Source organism: Apodemus sylvaticus, chromosome 7 (assembly GCF_947179515.1).
Source record: "Apodemus sylvaticus chromosome 7, mApoSyl1.1, whole genome shotgun sequence".
NCBI lineage: Eukaryota > Metazoa > Chordata > Mammalia > Rodentia > Muridae > Apodemus > Apodemus sylvaticus.
Genome location: NC_067478.1, coordinates 72,213,981 through 72,233,843, shown reverse-complemented (window position 1 = coordinate 72,233,843; position 19,863 = coordinate 72,213,981). Strand labels below are relative to the sequence as shown.

General features: G+C 55.9%; 1 protein-coding gene across 1 annotated transcript in view; it reads left to right on the top strand.

The window, feature by feature from the left end:
* Cspg4 (chondroitin sulfate proteoglycan 4) overlaps positions 1-19,863 on the top strand; it is a 34,758-nt gene that overhangs the window by 7,018 nt on the left and 7,877 nt on the right. Inside the window, exons 2-5 of the mRNA XM_052188275.1 lie at positions 10,938-11,101; positions 13,394-16,939; positions 18,017-18,499; positions 18,780-18,956. Of these exons, the coding sequence (XP_052044235.1) occupies positions 10,938-11,101; positions 13,394-16,939; positions 18,017-18,499; positions 18,780-18,956 (4,370 nt within the window). The remainder of the gene's footprint in view (positions 1-10,937; positions 11,102-13,393; positions 16,940-18,016; positions 18,500-18,779; positions 18,957-19,863) is intronic.

Here is a 19,863-nt window from a genome sequence, read left to right as displayed (position 1 = left end):
CTGCACAAGGCACACGAGCTGATGTGCAACTGGAACCCAGTCAGAGGATGCTAAGTGAGTAACCAAAAGGTAGTTGGACTCTGTCCCCAAAGCTAGTGACTGGGAAGGAAAAAATGGGCCCCGGTGCGGTTTATGAGTAAGGGAACCCAGAAACCTGCTTTTTTCTTGCCCTCTGCAAACTCCATAGGGCCCTCTCTTGGTCCCCTCTCCAAGTCTGACCAGAGCCCAGTGACATTGACATAAAGTGCTTCAGAGTACTATGGGCCACTGTCACCACCGTAATCAGCAATGGTGGCAACACAACAAGGGACGGGAATTCAGGCTGAGAGAAGCTGAGAAGATGTCTCTGGGATGCTGTGAGGGTGATGCCGTGTGTGTTCAGTGAGGACATGTGAGAGGGGACCCCGGGATGGCTACGGGGTGACAAGCCTGGCCTTGTAACTCTAGAGGTGTCCTTGGGATGAAGGGCTATCCAGAGGCTAAGCCTCTCTGTGTAGACATGTTTGCCTTCCTCCCAGAGCATTCTGGGAAGGGCCCAGTCAGCTCCCCGGATGTTCTGATAGAATCCAGGTGCCTGCCCCCTGGCTGTTTCTGTCTTCAGGCATCTGGGGTCCGTGTGCTTCAGGCCCTGAATCTGTAGCCCAGCTGAGCCCTTTTAGAAGTAGGGGCTGAGATGAAGGCGTCTTCCTCCACTTAGTAACAACCAGCGGGTAGGGAACGTGTGTCCATGCTTTCTACATGACAGGTTGAGATATCTGACCCTGTTGTGTGGCCTTCAACAGACCTCTGTCCCTCTCTGTGCCTCTGCACAAAAACTTTAATCTCCCAAATCATCTCTAAAACTCTGAGTCCAAGCTCTTAATGGGACAGGGACTCAGCTTCTAGCCGGCTCCTTGTCCTGAGCCACACAGTAGGCTGGAGAAGACCTTCCTTGGGGCTTAAGGGCACTGGTTAGCCAGTGTTCCTCTGCATTGGGAAATCACTTTTCAAAGCTGGCCCCAGACCCTGGGGCTCTCCCAGGATGAGAGTTCCCCCCCCCACACCTCCAGTTCCCAACTTCCACCCCCTAGCTTGGCCCCACCCTGCCAAAAATAAATTCAGACCACCCCATTTTGTCCCAGCCAGACCCACCCAGCCTTTCCAGAGCCAGTTGAGTCACTGCTTGGGCCTGCTCCTTTTTTAACTGTCTGAGTCACCGGTTGTGGCTGTGGCTTTACGACATGTGCCCAGGCTACAGTCATCCCATAGCCCCTAAAAGCACAACAGTGGCAGCATCTGTGTAGTGCGTTCCAGCAGGTGGCTGTCCCCTTCAGGATCAGGAAGCTCACTCCCTAGCAGGCCAAAGACGGAGCTGACCCCATAGGCCCTGCCGTGCCTGTAGCACTTAGTGCGCCTCACCGGAACTAAGCTTGAACTGCAAGAGTACCAGAACGAGAAGGGTCTCCAAGCCCAGTGTCTAGGGGCATCTGGGAAGGCCACCGAGATCCCTGTTCTTGCCCCTGCCTGTTTGGTTCCAGTTCAGGCCCCACACTGTGCCCCGAGTGCCCTGAAGATTTCCCGTTGGCAGGGACGCCCACTTCTGACTTCCCCCGCAGCTCCCGCCTAACTCTGCTTAGAGATCCATGAGCTGCAGGCTCCCCATCTCTCTCCCAGACCTCTTCTGTCCCATCTCTGTGTCTCCATCTCGACCACCCCTGTCCCTGGCTGGCTGTCTTCATCTCTCCCTCTCTGTGCTCCCTCTGTCTCTCCTTCTCCTCCCTTCCCATTGCCGACTCTTCACCTTTGCCTCTCCCAACTCTGGTCCTGGTCTTTCTCTGTGTCATCCCTTACCCAGTTCGGGTGACAGTCTGAAGTGCTCACTCTGCAGCTGGCACCCCCAAAGGCCTCATCCGTCTTCTCGGTAGACAAAATAGGCCCACAACCACCCATCCCAAGACAGGAGTCTGTGCCCCGGGGACCAATAATCCCGAGAGAAATTTTCCATCCCCCTCACCCAGGCCCGGTCCCCTACCCCAAAGCATAGGCTACATCCTGTCCCAGGGAATGTCAGGATCCCACAGGCACTTCCTTAGAGCCCGCGGGTGGGGAGGGGGCCTGGGAATTGGCCCCTCCTTGGGTCCTGCTGCAGCAGAAGCCTGCACAACTTCAAACCCATCCTCCATCTGTGGTTATGACTCCAGCTATAAATAGGGGCCCACAGTCTATTTTCTTTAAAAACAAGCATCAGACTGGGTGACCATGGCCAGAAGCAGGCTCCCACCCTTCCTCAGTCGCTGTGTCCAGGCACCTTAGACGGTTAGCAGGGCTAGAAAGGAGTCTGGGGGTGAAACACAGACAAGGCAGTCTCCAAGGTGCTGCCTGGATGGGCTAGGGGTTGCCCTTTACACACTCCTCCCATCTCCCTCCATCACACAAGGTCAGTCTCCTGCCTGAAACTCACAGTGTCAGCATAGAGAGGTGGTACAGCTCCCCAAGCCACAGTTGAGTATCTGCACCCCAATTAAAATGAAGGCGCCTTGGCTATGAGACGGTGAGGGAGCATGAGACCTGTCCTCAGAGAGGAGGAAGACAAGAGCTGGACCCACAACAGGGTGTGGGTAGCAGCTAGATTCGGGCAGGGAAGTCCGAGGACCGGTGAGGCTGGCACCTGGAACATTTGTGGGCGATGAGGGGGGATGCTGTGGATAAGAACAAGGTCCCCCAGGACCTTCCACATCACACTCGGAGTCTGGAGCCTGATCACGGGGTAGAGAGCCACCCAAAGCTTCCAGGCCAGGGAGGATGCTGGGCAAATCACTTCAACTGTGGCTACACCTTGCTGGGAAGGCAGGAAGTAACTAAGACAGGCACAGGATGGTGGTGATCTGCCCTGTAGGATGGCACAGTGGGAAGGGAGGTTAATTTAAGGGAGAATTTAGAGGCAGGATAGATGGAAAATGAACAGCCCTTGACTCTGACGAGGGGGGAAAGAGTGGGTCCAGAAGCACTCAGTTTCTGTCTACAGTGGCTGGGTAGTGGGACTTTTACTACCCAAGTGCGTACTTGGTTTCTGGGTCCAACCTTGTAGCCACAGACTCCAATGGCAGGGCACTGTGATGTTTTGCTACTCTGTCTGTGTGAGAAAGTTCTCCTTGATAGAAAACTCTCAGGACTGGAGAGATGGCTCAGATGTTAGCAACACTGACTGCTCTTCAGGAGAACCTGAGTTTGATTCCCAGCAACCCGGTGTAGATCACAACTGGCCATAGCTCCAGTCCTAGGGGTTACGACACCGTCTTCTGGCCTTCACAGGGACTGCACGCATATGGTGCCCAGATATACATGCAGGCAAACACCTACTATACACATAGAAAAATAAAGTTTTTTAAGAAGAAAATGTTCACATGGGCAAATGTCACCTCCTTCTGATGTCTACTCCTCTCCCTAAGGATGCTTCCCGTCTCCACTTTCACGGACCCTGTGCATGTGCAGGAGCCTAAGGCAGGGACACAAGCCTGGGTCCTGCGCTGGAGAATGTCTGACGCATGGAGGGTCTGCTCAGTGGTAAAGCACATGCTTCCCATGAGCAGGGCCCTGGTTTGAGCTAGCACACGCACGCACACACACACACACACACACACACACACACACACACACGCACACACACACATGCACACACACACACACACACACAAGCATCCATGGAGGACCATGAGCTGGTCCTCAGGACCCCACTTTAGTGACCCCAACTTTCTATCAGCCACTCATGTCTAGGCTGACCTGAATCCAGGCATGGATTGTTCCCTTCATCTAAGTCCCCTTTCACAGATGGAAAGACTGAGGCCAGAGAGAATGTAGGCGATCAGGTCTCTGAGTTGAGGTGTGTATCTGTCTGTCTGTCCACCTACCTGTCTGGGTGTGTCTGGGTGTGTTTTAGGACACTGATGATCCTTAATCTACCTCCAGGTCTCCCCCTCTTCTTCCCTACCTGCCAGACATGATATTCCAAGAAACACAGCCTGTTCTGCTTACACAATGTCACCAAGCTAAGTTCAGGCCCCCAGTCATTGTTCCCACTCCAGTTCACACACTCAATATCTCCAAGCCCAGCTTTCCAGGCAAGGAAGCTCTAAAACACCTTCCCAATAGCCCTGTAACAGTACCCCTGTCATGACTGGTCTGTGACACTAAGGGGACACTGGCATCTGAGCCCTGACTGCAAGAGGGCTAGGCCCAACAGATAACTCAGAGGACCTGCCACCTTTGCTTCGCCTCTAGACCCCCTACTTCCCACCCTCCCTGACCTCCAAGTCCCCAGTGGGCAGGACTTAATCAAGGGCTTCTGAGAAGCCGGGCCACCTCTCACCAGCCCCTCCCTCCCCTAGCAGCTCCCTGAGTCCACCCGCAGCTGCTGCAGGAGAAGCCAGGCCGCCTCACCCTGCCAGCCGAAGCAGATGCATTCCCTCCGGCCCTCCACCCCTCCCACTTCCACCCGACCTTGACAGAGGGAGCCTCAGGGGGACGAGAAGGGGAAAAGTGTGTCTTCCCCAGGCCAGCTGCCAGCCAGCCCTCACAGCCTCCTCCCGCCCCAGCCAGCCCCAGCAGATGCTCCAGCCACCACCTCCGTGTGCACACACCTCCCCGGCCAGCACCCACAGCACCCAGCTCTGGAGCCACACCCACAGGGCCTTCAGTCCCTGCCTGGCCTCTGTCCCTGTGAGCCTCTCTCTAGGCCTCAGTGTCTTGTCTTGTAAGACAGGAATTGTCTCATAAAGACCCTGCCAGGGCTGGGGAGGGTCCCTTCTTTTTCTCTTGCATGCCAGTAACCATATCCCAGACTGGACCCACTGAGATGGGAATCTCACACCCACTAGGGCCCAGCCAGCCAGGGATAGGGAATGTGGAACAGGCCCTGGAAATCCACCCCTCTGAACAAGGAGGAAAATTATAAGGCAGAGAAAAGCCTCTTGGAATTGTTCCGCACCACACCAGCCCCACCCTCTCTGCCTGGGGCAGGGAGCTGTGGAACGCCACAAAGACTCCATTGAGTCCACTTCCTCCCTGTCCAGGCCTCCAGCCTGGGTGGACTCTGGGCAATTGGTTCCATCAAAACCTCTCATTTTCCCTCCTACTTCCCCCTGTGCCCAGCATGGCCCCGGGGTTGGCATCTGTGACTGGAAGTCCAGGACACTAATCTTGCCTCTGCAGAGCTCACAGGGTATCTCCGAGACCATTCCTCCTCTTCTCCGGGAGCTCTCAACCCCCACGTGAGCCTCACTACTTTGGAAATCATCCTTGGTATATGCCCTTCAGCATGGCTGACTGATGGTAGTTGTTTAGAGCACCAGTAGATGCGGCCGATGCCAGAGCTCGGGCAATAACTGAGGAAACGGTTCTGTTCTGGCCTCTTTGGACTTTCAGGGAACCGAAAAATCCATGAGAGGGTCAGGATCCGAGTGTGATTCTTGTGGCCTGTGTCCTCGGGATGAGGAGAAGGAGATTGTCGTGAGCCCAGCAGAAGTCTCTTGATGCTTGTTCATGGTGGTTGCTTGTCTGGTCTCACAGTGCTCGGTGGTCCAGCGCTGCCCTGGGATGAGGTGTTGCCCCTGAGAGGGAGGACAGCTCTAAATTCCAATCCCGTGTGATCTCGGACTAGTCTACCGTTGTTCACACGGCTGGCGAGGCCTGGATCAGGGGAGGAGAGCTGACGAGCATGGCCAGCGTGCAGCCTTCCGCCGTTGGCGGCTCTTAGCAGCGAGAGCTGCAGGCTTGGCCATAACCCAGTGCCGTGCCTATGAAGGCCATTGTCCCTGTCGTCTGACCTGAATCCACTCCACTTCACCTCCCCTGGATACCTTCAGAGTAGCAGAGGTGAGGAAAGATGAGGGCCTGCCTCAGGTTGACGGCTGGGCCTTTCAGTGGGTGGAATGTGCTGCTGGAGAGTATGTGAGGAGCAGATTTGGGAGGAGGTGACCCCCCAACTAGGCCCACCAGGCAGATTTTCTCTTGCCAAGTGCTCTTAGGAGTGGACAGATCGGGTAGATTATCCCCCCCTCCTGGCCAACCAGGATCCTGAACACACAGTTCTATCATTCTTTGTACCCAGTATCCAGCATCCTCACTGACTGCATACCCACCTACAGGTACTATCCAGACACGCTGACACCCCGGTACATGCATGCACATCATGTGCACACACTCACTCGTGTACGAGTTCATGCATATACACACGTGCACACACACAAGCACACATGCATGCACACACTAGATTGTATACACACACATGCGCACACATACAAACACAGAGACATGCATGCACACACACACACACATGTGCACACACAAACACGAACATGCACACACACACACACACACACACACTGGCTACTCTGGTCTAGCCTGGGACTCCACAGGCTGCTTTGGTCAGCCTGTCACTTTGCTCCACCAGCCCAGAACAGAGAAAGTCAGTGCCCAGGGACCAGCCTCTGCTCATCCCTAGGGAAACCTCCTTCAGGTTTCCTTGCCTGGAAGGCAGAACTATGATGGAGAAAAGAGGAGGAGTCCTTGGAGGTGCAAGAGAAAGCGAGCTGGCCTGAGGGCTGGATGACCTCAGAGCGAATACGGCGGCTCAGGCAGGGCACCTGGCCCATTGCTCTTACAAAGGCTGTATTCAGGTGGGCCCCCACACCCATGAGTGTAGACAGAAAGCCCTTCAACCCTGCCTCAGCCCTCAAAAGAATCTATCCCACCGCCCCTCAGACTCCCCTCAGACTCCAGCCTCACCCTGCTCCTCAGACCTGGAACCTGATGCCAACCAAACCCCACAGGTTACAGTAGAGAAATCCGCTTCCCCAAGGCAGGATCCTCTTCCCCCAAGCTCTCTGGACACCGCTCACCCCAGCCCACAGCAGTGGGCCCTGCCTTCTCTGTCTCCCTGGGCTCCCTTGTCTCCTTTCCTAACTCTAGTCTGTGTCCCTTGAGTTCAGTCTCTGTGCAGAGGGGTCTCTATGTCTCGTTTTCAGTATCTCTCTCCCAGGCTGGTTCTTCTTTCCTACCCCAGTCGCTGCATTAGGGGCCATATGCATCTATGCTTGTCGGGGCCGGAGCGTGTGGGTGGAGGGATGACTGATCCGTGAAGGTTAGTCCCCTGTCTCTCTTGTCCACCTCTCCTGCCGCGGCGCTAGGCGTCACCCCCATGTTCGCACACCCAGTGCTCCCACCCCCTCCCTGCACTCAGCTGGGCAGCAGGCACTCCTGCCCATCCTGCCCAACAGCCCTGGGCTCCCATTTTCTCCCTTATAAAGTCAGGCTACGGCAGACGAGCAGGAATGCTGCCTCTGCCCATGACGCAAGCCAGCTGTGGGAGCCCGCCTGGCTGCCCTAGGCTATGAGGGGCAGCACAGAGCTCCCAGGTTCGCTGCCAGGGAACAGCGTGCTGTGGGTGTGGCTGGGGTAGAGTTTAGACAGTGACTGAGCTGAGACCTGAAGCTTACCTTTCTGAGACCAAGTCAGATAGCTTCTCCCCTGTCACCCCTATGTGGCCTGGGCTATAAAGAAATTTGATATTGTGGAACTCGCTCTTCAGGGGTGGGGCACCCAGGACAGAGGTAGCCAGAGGCCTGACTCTCTAGTACATCCTAGGGCAGGGAGTTGGACTCCTGGTTAGATGTGTGCAGAGGAAACCAAAGCTGTGGGATCACAGAGGACTTCGAGGAGCTGGGTCTGCAGCAGGCCCCAGGACTAGAGAAAAACTCAAAACTGGAAGCCTCACTCCCTGGCCAGCAGAAAGAGGCTAATGCGCATAGAATCCTACCACGAAGATGCAGCCTACATATCCAACTCTGACTACGTGTAAGACCCTACCTCAACAAAACAAGTGGGGAACTGGAGAAGCTGCAGCCTTATGCAGGGACCAGATCCCCACTGACACAGTCCCCAAGTGTTTCACCCTGGGAGATCCAGGAGATACCAGCACAATCCAGGGCCTGCTAGATGGCTAGCTAGATTGACCAAAGCTTCGCCTGACCATCTGTGAAAGAGACCAGCACGGCAGGACACTGGCTCTTTCTGTATCCTAACCCCGGGTCTCAGGAAAAGCATGGAACCACCCCACCCTGGGGCCCAGACAGCAGCTCCCTGTTCATGAGAGGAAGGGTGGGAAGCCACAAGGACTTCCCCACCTTCAGCAGAACTCTGGGAAGGGAGGGGCAGGAGCCCTCCAGGAACACATGGCTTCTTTGAGGGAGTCAGGCCTGTCCAAGTAATGGCAGGCAGGCAAGGGAGGCAGGACGGGCTGGGCACAATCGTGCCTCTGTCCTAACAGCTCTGGGTCCTTACGCGTATACACAAACACATTGCTTTACACAAACCCCAAAGACACCCCCCGCCCAAGCAGCCACCCACACACTCCGGCACACACATCTGCGTAGCCCTGGACACTCACCTGTGACCTTTCTCTACCAACAAAAAAAAAAAAAAGCCCACACAGGCAGCAAGCAGCCTTTCTGCAGCATTTGCCCCTCCCACACAGAGGGCTTGGCCCGTACACACCGCCACCACAACCCCCCTTCCACAGCCTGAACCACTAACCCTCTGCCTGAAAGTTCTCTAGAACCAGTAGGGGATATGGGAACTGAAGCCTCCACTGCCCCACCCAGAAAGATCAATGAATCCCTGCTAGCCAACCTGCCACTGCTCCTGCTCCCTGAGATCATGTATTCCTCTTCCTCTATGATGCTTTATGCACACCTCCTCCAGGATGTCCTCTGGGGTTGACTTCTAGCTTGTTATTTCTTCATCCTGCACCCACTTTATATTTGAAGGCCCTCTCCAACTGCCCCCTACCTAATGACAGCAATTCTAGATGCAGCCTGTCAGAAGGGTAAGAGGAGCACGAGTATGGAGGTGAGGTGGGGTACTGTCAGAGTTTCCAAAGCCCCAGCCAGCTTGGCTTCAGAGGCCTCTGTTCTGACGAGGGGGCTTGCCTGGCCTGCACACTCGAGCAACACAAGGCAGCCAGTGTGAGTGCCTCTCCACACAGGAAACAGCAGGGTCCAGTCCCTCAAAGGGCTCATTCAGACCCCAGCTCTCTGGAAAGTACCTCTGCTTCCTGCCACCCTCCCACTTAATCAAACAGGCTGCTGCTCTCTCCTGTGGGAAACGAGCAGAGGCAGGTGGTTCAATGGTTAGGGCCAGCCGTGCACCTTAGCACCTGACCCAGAGCCCGGGTCTTCATCTAAGACCTAGGAAGCTAGCATACCTTCTGCTCAAGGGAGTGTGGGTGGCATCCCTCCCACTCAGGGGAGTGTGCCCCCTTCCTTGTGGGTGGCGAGAGCCCAGCCCCTGTTTGAAATGTTTACCTCTTTGCAGGATATAAATATTCTCAGAGTGGGCAGTATCACCTGGCCCACAAAATCCCTGAAGGTTTACTGCTCAGTTCCCGCCAGCTGCTCCAAGTCACTCCAGCCCACCAGGGTGGTGGCTCCTTCCGGTGGGGGCTCTGGCCCCACCCTCTGTTCTGTGGCTGCCCAGGGTCTGGCCTGCTGCATATTGCTCAAGCAGACACGGCACCCCCACAAGCACCTACTGCTGACCAGCGTCCCGGTCCGAGGGTCTCTGACACGGATGTCCTGGGCCCGCAGAGCCCTGGGCAGGGGCTTTGCATTTCAGCTATCCTTGTAACTCAGGAGCCACCAGGGAGGATTTCAGCTCAGCCCTGAGAACAGCGTTATCTCTCTTGGCCATCTCTCCTGGGACAGAAAGGGTGCAGACCCCCGCAGTGGCTGATGCTGCTTCGTCAGGTGAAATCGGCTGGCTCGGGCTGGCCGGGGCCCAGCACTGGTGTGGCTGATGCCAGATCATCTCTCTCAGAGCCATCAGCCTGACTGACCTCTGCAGTTTCAAAGAGGCCTGATTGGGATGAGTTTCCTTTTCTCCTGCCGTCTTTCCCCAACACTGGATATCTGCAGGCAGTCAAGGTTCTAACCATTGCAAGAAAGGGTCAGAAATGGTGGAGAAATTGCTGGAGACTGAAGAAAGCTAAGTTTAGGAAACTGCCTGAAGGAGAGATGAAGCTTCCTCAGCTCGGGAGGAGGTCCTCAGTGTCGTCCAAAGGGGCCTGTGTGGTGCTTATCCACCCTGGGTAGACCGTATCTGCCCTGCTGCCTGAGGAGACCCTCACGGGCCCAGCTGACAGATGCATCCCTGGTCTTACTCAGAGTCAGCCCTGGCTTGGGTTAGGGAAGGGAATCTCCGCGGTTGTCTTCCCTGGCTCCTTCAGCATGTTTGAAAACAGGCCGGATGTGAGTATTCACCAGAGACCAGTGGTAGTGCCGAGGCAGGAAGCAATCACAGAGTAGCAGAGGACAGTTTGGCCTGCTTTGAGTCTGACACCGCACGTGCTTCCCATTGGCCTGGGAGCCTTTGCTCCTTGGCAGGCTCTGAGCAATGAACAGCCCCACCCCACCGCACCCCGTCCCCGCAGGCACTAGGAAAATAGAGAAGAAATGACCTGCCCGCACACCACCATCAGGCACCACAGCCAAACACAGATGAACCGCAATCAATCGCAGCGAGGGTTGAGTATGAGGAGACCACCCCGGGAGAGGAATGTGATCAGGGATCAGCCTTCATTGTGAGAGTCCGCCCCATCCCCGGGACGCTGTTCCTGAGGACCCGTGCCCAAGCCAGATGATCAAGACAAGATAGGGAGAGACCACACCCAGGATGGACTTGGACTTTCCCTCAGGCCCAGAGGTGGTGGGAACCTGGGGTTTGATGAACCCAAGCAAACTGGAGTAGCTGGAATCTTACCGAGCCCCTAGGCAGGGCCCCGTAGAGCCATGGGGCCGAGTCAGCCTAGCCACGCCTCCCCGCCCCCCAGCCCTCCTGTCTGCTCTACCGTCCTAGCCTCCTCCTAGCTGGAGGCTGACCTTGACCACAGCCCCCTCTCTCACCAGCCTCCTTCTTCGGGGAGAACCACCTGGTGGTGCCTGTGCCCTCAGCCCTGACCAGAGTAGACTTGCTGCTCCAGTTCTCCACATCCCAGCCCGAAGCCCTGCTTCTCTTGGCTGCAGGCCAAGCTGACCATCTCCTGCTCCAGCTCCACTCCGGGCTCCTACAGGTGAGTGGCACACCTGGGAACAGGGCTAGGGATCCCTTCTGTAGGCGGGAAGGCCTCGCCTTTGGCTGTGTAACCTCATGCGAGTCACCCCTGTCCTCCGGTCTTGGTCTGTCTGCTGCCGGTGTCCAGCAACATCCCAGCATGAGCTCCTGGTAGCAGCTGCCAATGTCTCTGGTCTCCCTTCTCTTCATAGCCCCTAGCTGGCCGTCTGGACTGAGCTTCCTGGGTCCACCTCCTCACAGTGCCTGACTAGCAGGCTTTCCTCACTAGGACTCCTGCTTTGCTTTTTTTTTTTTTCTTTTTAAGATTTATTGATTTATTTTATGTATGTGCATACACTGTCGCTCTCTTCAGACACCCCAGAAGAAGACATCAGATTCCATCAGATGGTTGTGAGCCACCATGTGGTTGCTGGGATTTGAACTCAGGACCTTCAGAAGAGCAGTCAGTGCTCTTAACCCCTGAGCCAACTCTCCAGCCCCTCCTGCTTTGCTCTTTTGCCTGCCCATCTTTCTCTTCCTCATGCCTGACCAGTCCCCTCTCCTTGACATCTATGTGTGAGGAGTATCTCTGCTCCCAGGGATCCCAGTAGTATCCAGGCTACTGGCCTGACCCATTTCCTCCACTGGAACTCCCCCTTCCCCCTCGGCTCCCCTGCAGTAAGGTGGTACAATCTAAGATAGTAACAATGCCATTACTGCCAACCACCACCCTCTTTTGTCCTTATTGCATGCTTTAAGACCAATGTTATGAGTGAAGGGTCATTTCGCTGTCTCTTGAGTCTTCCCCCTAATTATAAGGTGCTTACGAACCCAAGGTCTTAGGCCTGGACCCGTCTGCTTTCACGCCCCATTGCTGCTGAAGGACCCTGGCCCTATCATCCCACGGCTGCCATGGCTTTTCACTGCCACAAGGTGTCACTTGGAGCCTGGGCCTGGGGCAGCAGATACAGTAGGGTCCACAGATACTCCAAGCTTGGATTCCTGAGATCTTGCACCCTATCTATCACCACCCACTCCAGTTCTGGTGTCTGGGTTTCATAGAGGATGCCGCATCTACTAAATCCTCAAAAACAGAGCATTTAGGCCGGGTGGATAGATGCACCTCTGTGCAGGACGGATGACCTAAGCTCAGTACCCAGAACCCACAACGCAACAGGAAAGGACTGACTCCTTCCTCAGAGTTGTCCTCTGACCCTCACATGTGCCTGCAAACACACACACACACACAGAGGCACATGCACATGCACACGCGCACACACACACGCGCGCGCGCGCGCGCACATGCACACTACATTCACAAATACCCATACACACACATACACACTCTCATAAATGCTCACATACCACACACACACACACAGAGGCACACACAGAGGCACACACACATGCACACACACACACACACGCGCGCATGCATGCACACCACACTCACAAATACCCATACACATACATACACAGTCTCATACACACACACACCACACACACACACACACATGCACACACACACACACACACACGCATGCATGCACACCACACTCACAAATACCCATACACACACATATACACTCTCATACACGCACACCACACACACACACACACACACAGAGGCACACGCACATGCACACACACACATACGCATGCATGCACACCACACTCACAAATACCCATACACACATACACACTCTCATACAGGCATACACCACACATACACACACTCATGCACATGCACACACATGCACATACTCTCACATATGCATGCATACCACACAGGCACACACACACAGGCATGCACACACACATGCATGCATGCACACCACATGCACAAATACCCATATTCACTCTCCCACATGCACATACACAAATAAGTAGATAAAACATTGAAAAGGAAACCACAGACCATCTCTTGGGGTTCTTAGCCTTACAGTGAGCCAGGCTACTTTGTCTACTAAGGGGGTTCATCAGGGGACTCCAAAGTGCTCATTACTCCTCCAGAGGTAGTTTTTCTAGAACTCACAGTAGGGTTTCTGGCACTGCTCACTCCAGGAAAGAGAGGAAGGAGGAGACCTTGCAGAGTGCTGCTTCAGGAGAGAGCCTTGCTTTGTGTAAATCCCTAGGGTCAGGGACAGTCTCTGAGCCACACTGGGGCCTTGACTCTACCCAGTTGAAACAATAGGGAGCTAAGGGTGACATCATGGAAAGCCCTGTCCTAGTCCCATTTTGAGGGGGGCTCAGTGTGGGGAAGACAGAAACGTCAACCACTCCCACCCCTGATCTCCCTGTCTCTCTTCAGGTCAGACTTGCCCTGGGAAAGGAGGTGAGGCTGCAGACGCCAGCAGACACAGTGCTGAGCGACTCCACTCCCCACACTGTCGTGCTCACTGTCTCCGACAGCTGGGCTGTGCTCTCTGTTGACGGAGTGTTGAACACCTCTGCTCCCATCCCAAAAGCATCCCACCTCAAGGCCACCTATGGACTCTTTGTGGGCTCCTCTGGAAGCCTTGACCTGCCTTACCTGAAGGGAATCAGCCGACCCCTGAGGGGCTGCCTCCACTCAGCCATCCTCAATGGCCGCAACCTTCTCCGTCCACTGACCCCCGATGTTCATGAAGGTTGTGCTGAAGAATTCTCTGCTGGTGATGACGTGGGCCTGGGCTTCTCTGGACCCCACTCACTGGCTGCCTTCCCGGCCTGGAGCACTCGGGAGGAAGGCACCCTGGAGTTTACGCTCACCACTCGAAGTCAGCAAGCACCCCTGGCCTTCCAAGCAGGAGACCAGCGTGGCAACTTTATCTACGTGGACATATTTGAGGGTCACTTGCGGGCTGTGGTTGAAAAGGGCCAGGGCACCATGCTGCTTCGTAACAGCGTGCCTGTGGCTGACGGGCAGCCCCACGAGGTCAGCGTGCACATAGATGTTCACCGGCTGGAAATCTCTGTAGACCAATACCCTACTCGGACTTTCAACCGTGGGGTCCTCAGCTACCTGGAGCCACGTGGCAGTCTCCTTCTTGGGGGGCTGGACACAGAGGCCTCCCGCCACCTCCAAGAACACCGTCTGGGCCTGGCCCCGGGGGCTGCCAATATCTCCCTGGTAGGCTGCATAGAAGATTTCAGTATTAACGGCAGGAGGTGGGGCCTGCGGGATGCCTGGCTGACCCGGGACATGGCAGCAGGCTGCAGACCTGAGGAAGATGAGTATGAGGAGGAGGTCTATGGCCCGTACGGAGCTTTCTCCACCCTGGCGCCGGAAGCCTGGCCAGGCATGGAACTGCCAGAGCCGTGTATTCCCGAGCCAGGACTGCCTGCCGTCTTTGCGAACTTCACCCAGCTGCTTACCATCAGCCCCCTGGTGGTGGCCGAGGGTGGCACGGCCTGGCTTGAGTGGCGGCACGTGCAGCCCACGCTGGACCTGACCGAGGCAGAACTGCGCAAATCCCAGGTGTTGTTCAGTGTGAGCCAGGGTGCACGCCACGGTGAGCTGGAGCTAGACATCCCGGGAGCCCAAACCCGGAAGATGTTCACCCTGTTGGACGTGGTGAACCGCAAGGCCCGCTTTGTTCACGATGGCTCTGAAGACACCTCTGACCAGCTGATGCTGGAGGTGTCAGTGACTGCTCGGGCGCCTGTGCCCGCCTGCCTGCGGAGGGGCCAAATTTACGTTCTGCCCATCCAGGTAAACCCTGTCAACGATCCACCTCGTATCATCTTCCCGCACGGCAGCCTCATGGTGATCCTGGAACACACACAGAAGCCTCTGGGCCCCGAGATTTTCCAGGCTTACGACCCAGACTCTGCCTGTGAGGGTCTCACCATCCAGCTCCTTGGTGTCTCCTCTAGTGTCCCTGTGGAACACCGAGACCAGCCCGGGGAGGCAGCAACTGAGTTTTCCTGCCGAGAGCTGGAGGCAGGCAACATTGTCTACGTCCACCGTGGCGGGCCTGCGCAGGACCTGACATTCCGGGTCAGTGATGGCATGCAGGCCAGCGCTCCAGCTACACTGAAGGTAGTGGCTGTCCGGCCAGCCATACAGATCCTCCACAACACAGGCCTGCGTCTGGCCCAGGGCTCTGCTGCAGCCATCTTGCCTGCCAACCTGTCAGTGGAAACGAACGCCGTAGGACAGGATGTGAGCGTGCTGTTCCGAGTCACTGGCACCTTGCAGTTCGGGGAGCTGCAGAAGCAGGGGGCCGGAGGGGTCGAGGGCACCGAGTGGTGGGACACACTGGCCTTCCACCAGCGCGATGTGGAGCAGGGCCGAGTGCGGTACCTGAGCACTGACCCGCAGCACCACACCCACGACACAGTCGAGGACCTGACCCTGGAGGTGCAGGTGGGTCAGGAGACGCTGAGCAACCTGTCTTTCCCAGTGACCATCCAGAGGGCCACAGTATGGATGCTGAGGCTTGAGCCTCTGCATACGCAAAACCCTCATCAGGAGACCCTCACCCCAGCCCACCTAGAGGCGTCCCTGGAGGAAGAAGAGGACGGCGGCCCATACCCTCAGACCTTCCACTATGAGCTGGTTCAGGCCCCCAGGAGAGGCAACCTCCTGCTTCAGGGTACGAGGTTGTCCGACGGTCAGAGCTTCAGCCAGAGTGACCTGCAGGCCGGCCGTGTGACATACAAGGCCACAATGCGGACCTCTGAGGCAGCTGACGACTCCTTCCGTTTCCGAGTCACATCTCCACCATATTTCTCCCCTCTCTACACGTTCCCTATCCACATTGGTGGTGACCCAAATGCGCCCGTCCTCACTAATGTCCTTCTCATGGTTCCTGAGGGAGGAGAGGGGGTACTATCTGCTGACCACCTCTTTGTCAAGAGTCTCAACAGTGCCAGCTATCTCTATGAGGTTATAGAGCAGCCCCATCATGGCAGGCTGGCTTGGAAGGACCCAAAGGGTAAGGCCACCCCAGTGACATCCTTTACTAACGAGGACCTGCTCCATGGCCGACTGGTCTACCAGCATGATGACTCGGAGACCATAGAGGATGATATCCCGTTTGTGGCCACACGCCAGGGCGAGGGCAGCGGTGACATGGCCTGGGAGGAGGTTCGTGGTGTCTTCCGAGTGGCCATCCAGCCTGTGAACGATCACGCCCCTGTGCAGACCATCAGCCGTGTCTTCCACGTGGCCCGGGGCGGACAGCGGCTGCTGACTACAGATGATGTGGCCTTCAGTGACGCTGATTCCGGCTTCAGTGATGCACAGCTAGTGCTGACCCGCAAGGACCTCCTCTTTGGCAGCATCGTGGCTATGGAGGAGCCCACGAGGCCCATCTACCGTTTCACCCAAGAGGATCTCAGGAAGAAGCAAGTCCTGTTCGTGCACTCGGGGGCCGATCATGGCTGGCTCCAGCTGCAGGTGTCTGACGGGCAGCACCAGGCCACCGCCATGCTGGAAGTGCAGGCCTCAGAGCCCTACCTTCACGTAGCCAACGGTTCTAGTCTCGTGGTCCCTCAGGGAGGCCAGGGCACCATTGACACCGCTGTGCTCCACCTAGACACCAACCTGGATATACGTAGTGGAAATGAGGTCCACTACCATGTAACGTCTGGCCCTCACTGGGGGCAGCTGCTCCGGGATGGCCAGTCAGTCACCTCCTTCTCCCAACGGGACTTGCTGGATGGAGCCATTGTCTACAGCCACAATGGCAGCCTCAGCCCCCAAGACACCTTGGCCCTTTCTGTGGCAGCAGGGCCAGTACACACTAAGACCATCCTACAAGTGACCATTGCCCTGGAGGGTCCCCTGGCCCCACTACAACTGGTGCAGCACAAAAAGATCTACGTCTTCCAGGGGGAAGCGGCTGAGATCAGAAGGGGCCAGCTAGAGGTAAGGTGGTGTGCATGGCCTTGCCAAGCTGAGAGTGCTCCCATGAGGGGGATGTTCTTGAGGTGGCGCGGGCGTCAGGAAGATTATGTAGCGTCAGTATTCACCTGTATGTGTTGTAGTTGCACACGTTTCTAGGAAGTCTGTTTATACATACACCTACCTGTTAAGTGTCATGTACCTCCAGGGATCACATACACACGTGCCCTTGCCATGGCTAACCGTGTAAAATCTGGGCTCCAGCCAGATCCACGGAATCTCTGAAGCAGAGCCCAAGAATATAATCTGTTACGCTCCCTAGGAAGTTACCATGAGCAGCGAGCTTTGGGGAGGCGCTGCCCCTCCGATCCACAGGTCCTCAGCTCTTTCCCTAGACCCCACACCAGGACTGTGAGGGTCTGTGGAGTGTTTATTAACTCAGGGAGCTCACAGCACAGTGCTGGCCAGCAGGGTCACTGCCTTGCTGTGATCGGTTGCCATGACCAGATCCTTTCCAGCTTTGAGGCCCTTCCAGATCTGACTCTGAGAAAGACCGTGACTAAACATGTCAGGAAGTGCCCACACCGAAGGAGGTAGCCGATGAGCCAAGCTATGGTGGTGCACACCTTTAACCCCAGCACTCAGGAGGCAGAGCCAGGCAGAGCTCTTTGAGTTCAAGGCTAACATAGTCTATTGAGTGAGTTGCAGGCCGGACAAGGCACAAAAGAAGGCAGAGTGGAGAAAAGAGAAAAGTATGGGGTGTGGACAGCAAAAAGTATCAGGTGGCATTCCAAGCTAAAGGATTGTGTTCTGCAAAGGCATAGAATCAGAAGTATAATTTAAGAGTGGTGCTCAGACGTTTTTTGTGGCTAGATCAGGCATTGAGGGAGTACTCAGTACTTTGGGCTGCACCAAATAGTCAAACTGCTTAAGACCTGGAGTCTGGGAGTCACCATAGGTATGGTGAGAGCGCCCTCTTGTGGTACGTGGTGTCAGATGTAACCAAGCCTGAGCAGGTCATGTGGTGACAGAGCCTGTTCTGCCACCTGAGGTCCACACCAGCCTGTGACCCTGATTGTCCCCATCATCTCTGTTGACCAGGTAGTCCAGGAGGCAGTGTTGCCTGCCGACATCATGTTCTCGTTGAGAAGCGCCCCGAACGCCGGCTACCTGGTGATGGTGTCCCACGGTGCTTCAGCCGATGGGCCGCCCAGCCTGGACCCTGTGCAAAGCTTCTCCCAGGAGGCAGTGAATTTGGGCCGGGTTCTCTACCTGCACTCTCGCCCTGGAGCCTGGCGTGATTCCTTCTCCCTGGATGTGTCCTCGGGCTTGGGTGATCCTCTCGAAGGCATCTCTGTGGAGCTGGAGGTGCTGCCCACAGCCATCCCACTGGATGCTCAAAACTTCAGTGTTCCTGAGGGTGGCACCCGTACCCTGGCCCCTCCGCTGATCCAGATCACTGGGCCTTACTTCCCCACACTGCCAGGCCTTGTCCTACAGGTGCTAGAGCCACCGCGGCACGGGACCCTGCAAAAAGAAGACCAACCTCAAGCTGGGAGCCTCAGGACTTTCTCCTGGAGAGAGGTACCAGAGATGCCAGGGCCTCAGAGCAGCCCTAGTTACTGCACTGCCTTATGCTTTATTTCAGCCTTTCCCCGGGAAATGGAAACCGTTGTTATTTTACACACACACACACACACACACACACACACACACACACACTTCTTACCTGCGGAAACGGGTTCAAAAGGGATCTGTCTCATGTACCTAACAATGGGACAGACATTAAGGGTGCTGGTGCCAAGATCCCTGCTGAGTCTTGGGCTGGCTGAGCCCTGACAATCAGTCCTGGCTCTCCTAACAGGTGGAAGAGCAGCTGATCCGCTACGTGCACGATGGGAGTGAGACACAGACAGACGGCTTCGTCCTGCTGGCTAATGCCTCAGAGATGGGTCGCCAGAGTCAGCCCACCGCCTTCACGATCGCCATCCTCCCTGTAAATGACCAACCCCCTGTCCTCACCACAAACACGGGCCTGCAGGTGAGTTCACTCCTGGGCCGACCCCATCTCTGGTCCCAGAAAGAGACTAGAGATCATTACTTCTCCCCTTCTCTCTGACTCGGTTTCATTCTCTGGGAAATGGGTTCACTACCACAAAGCTGGCATTTGGAAGGAGAGATGTGTTACTGTGCTGAAAACAGAACACAGTTGTGAGGTTTTGTTACTGGGCACTTGCAAATACAGCGGGCAGTCTTGTTTGAGAAAAACCATCCGTGGCCCTGCTAGTCCCTGGACCCGCCTGTTAACAGAAAGGTTCTCCCTCATGTCTCAGGCCCAAAATGCCTAAAGAAGTTTATTATAATCCCTGTATTGTGGGCTGCTGGTTGGGAGCTCGAGTGTCACAGCAAATAAAGATCACAGCCAAGCTTCCCATGTTTCTATCCCTATAGGCAGAGGGAGCCTTGGTCTAGATAACTAAGGGTTGTCTGGGTTGGAAATTATGTGTGGTAAATTGGCCACTAGGTGGCAATATCCACCCATGTTAGCCCCCTGGAGCCCACCAGAGGGAGAGGCCTGTGGGTATTAGAAGGATGTTTTCTGAGATGAGGGCCTCCTACCCAGAATGGCCCCAGCGACTGGCCCTGTGCCACATGGAACAGGGCTCCAGAAGAGGACCTTGCCCTGTGTGGGTGGGTAACCTATGGGGCCTCCCCTGCACTCTGCATGGGTAGGTTCCTAGCTGATCCGGAAATTCAGCTCTCCTCTCCGCTCTCCATCTCCGCCCTGAGCTGCAGTTGGCAGGAGAGCCTATTTCTAAGTGTCCTGTGCTGGCCAACACCACTACCTCTGTCCTGTGCCCACCCCTGCCAGGTGGTGTGTGACATGGAAGGAGGGAAAGGAGATCCCTGCCCACCAGTGAGACACAGCAGCACCTTTAGTCAGGGAC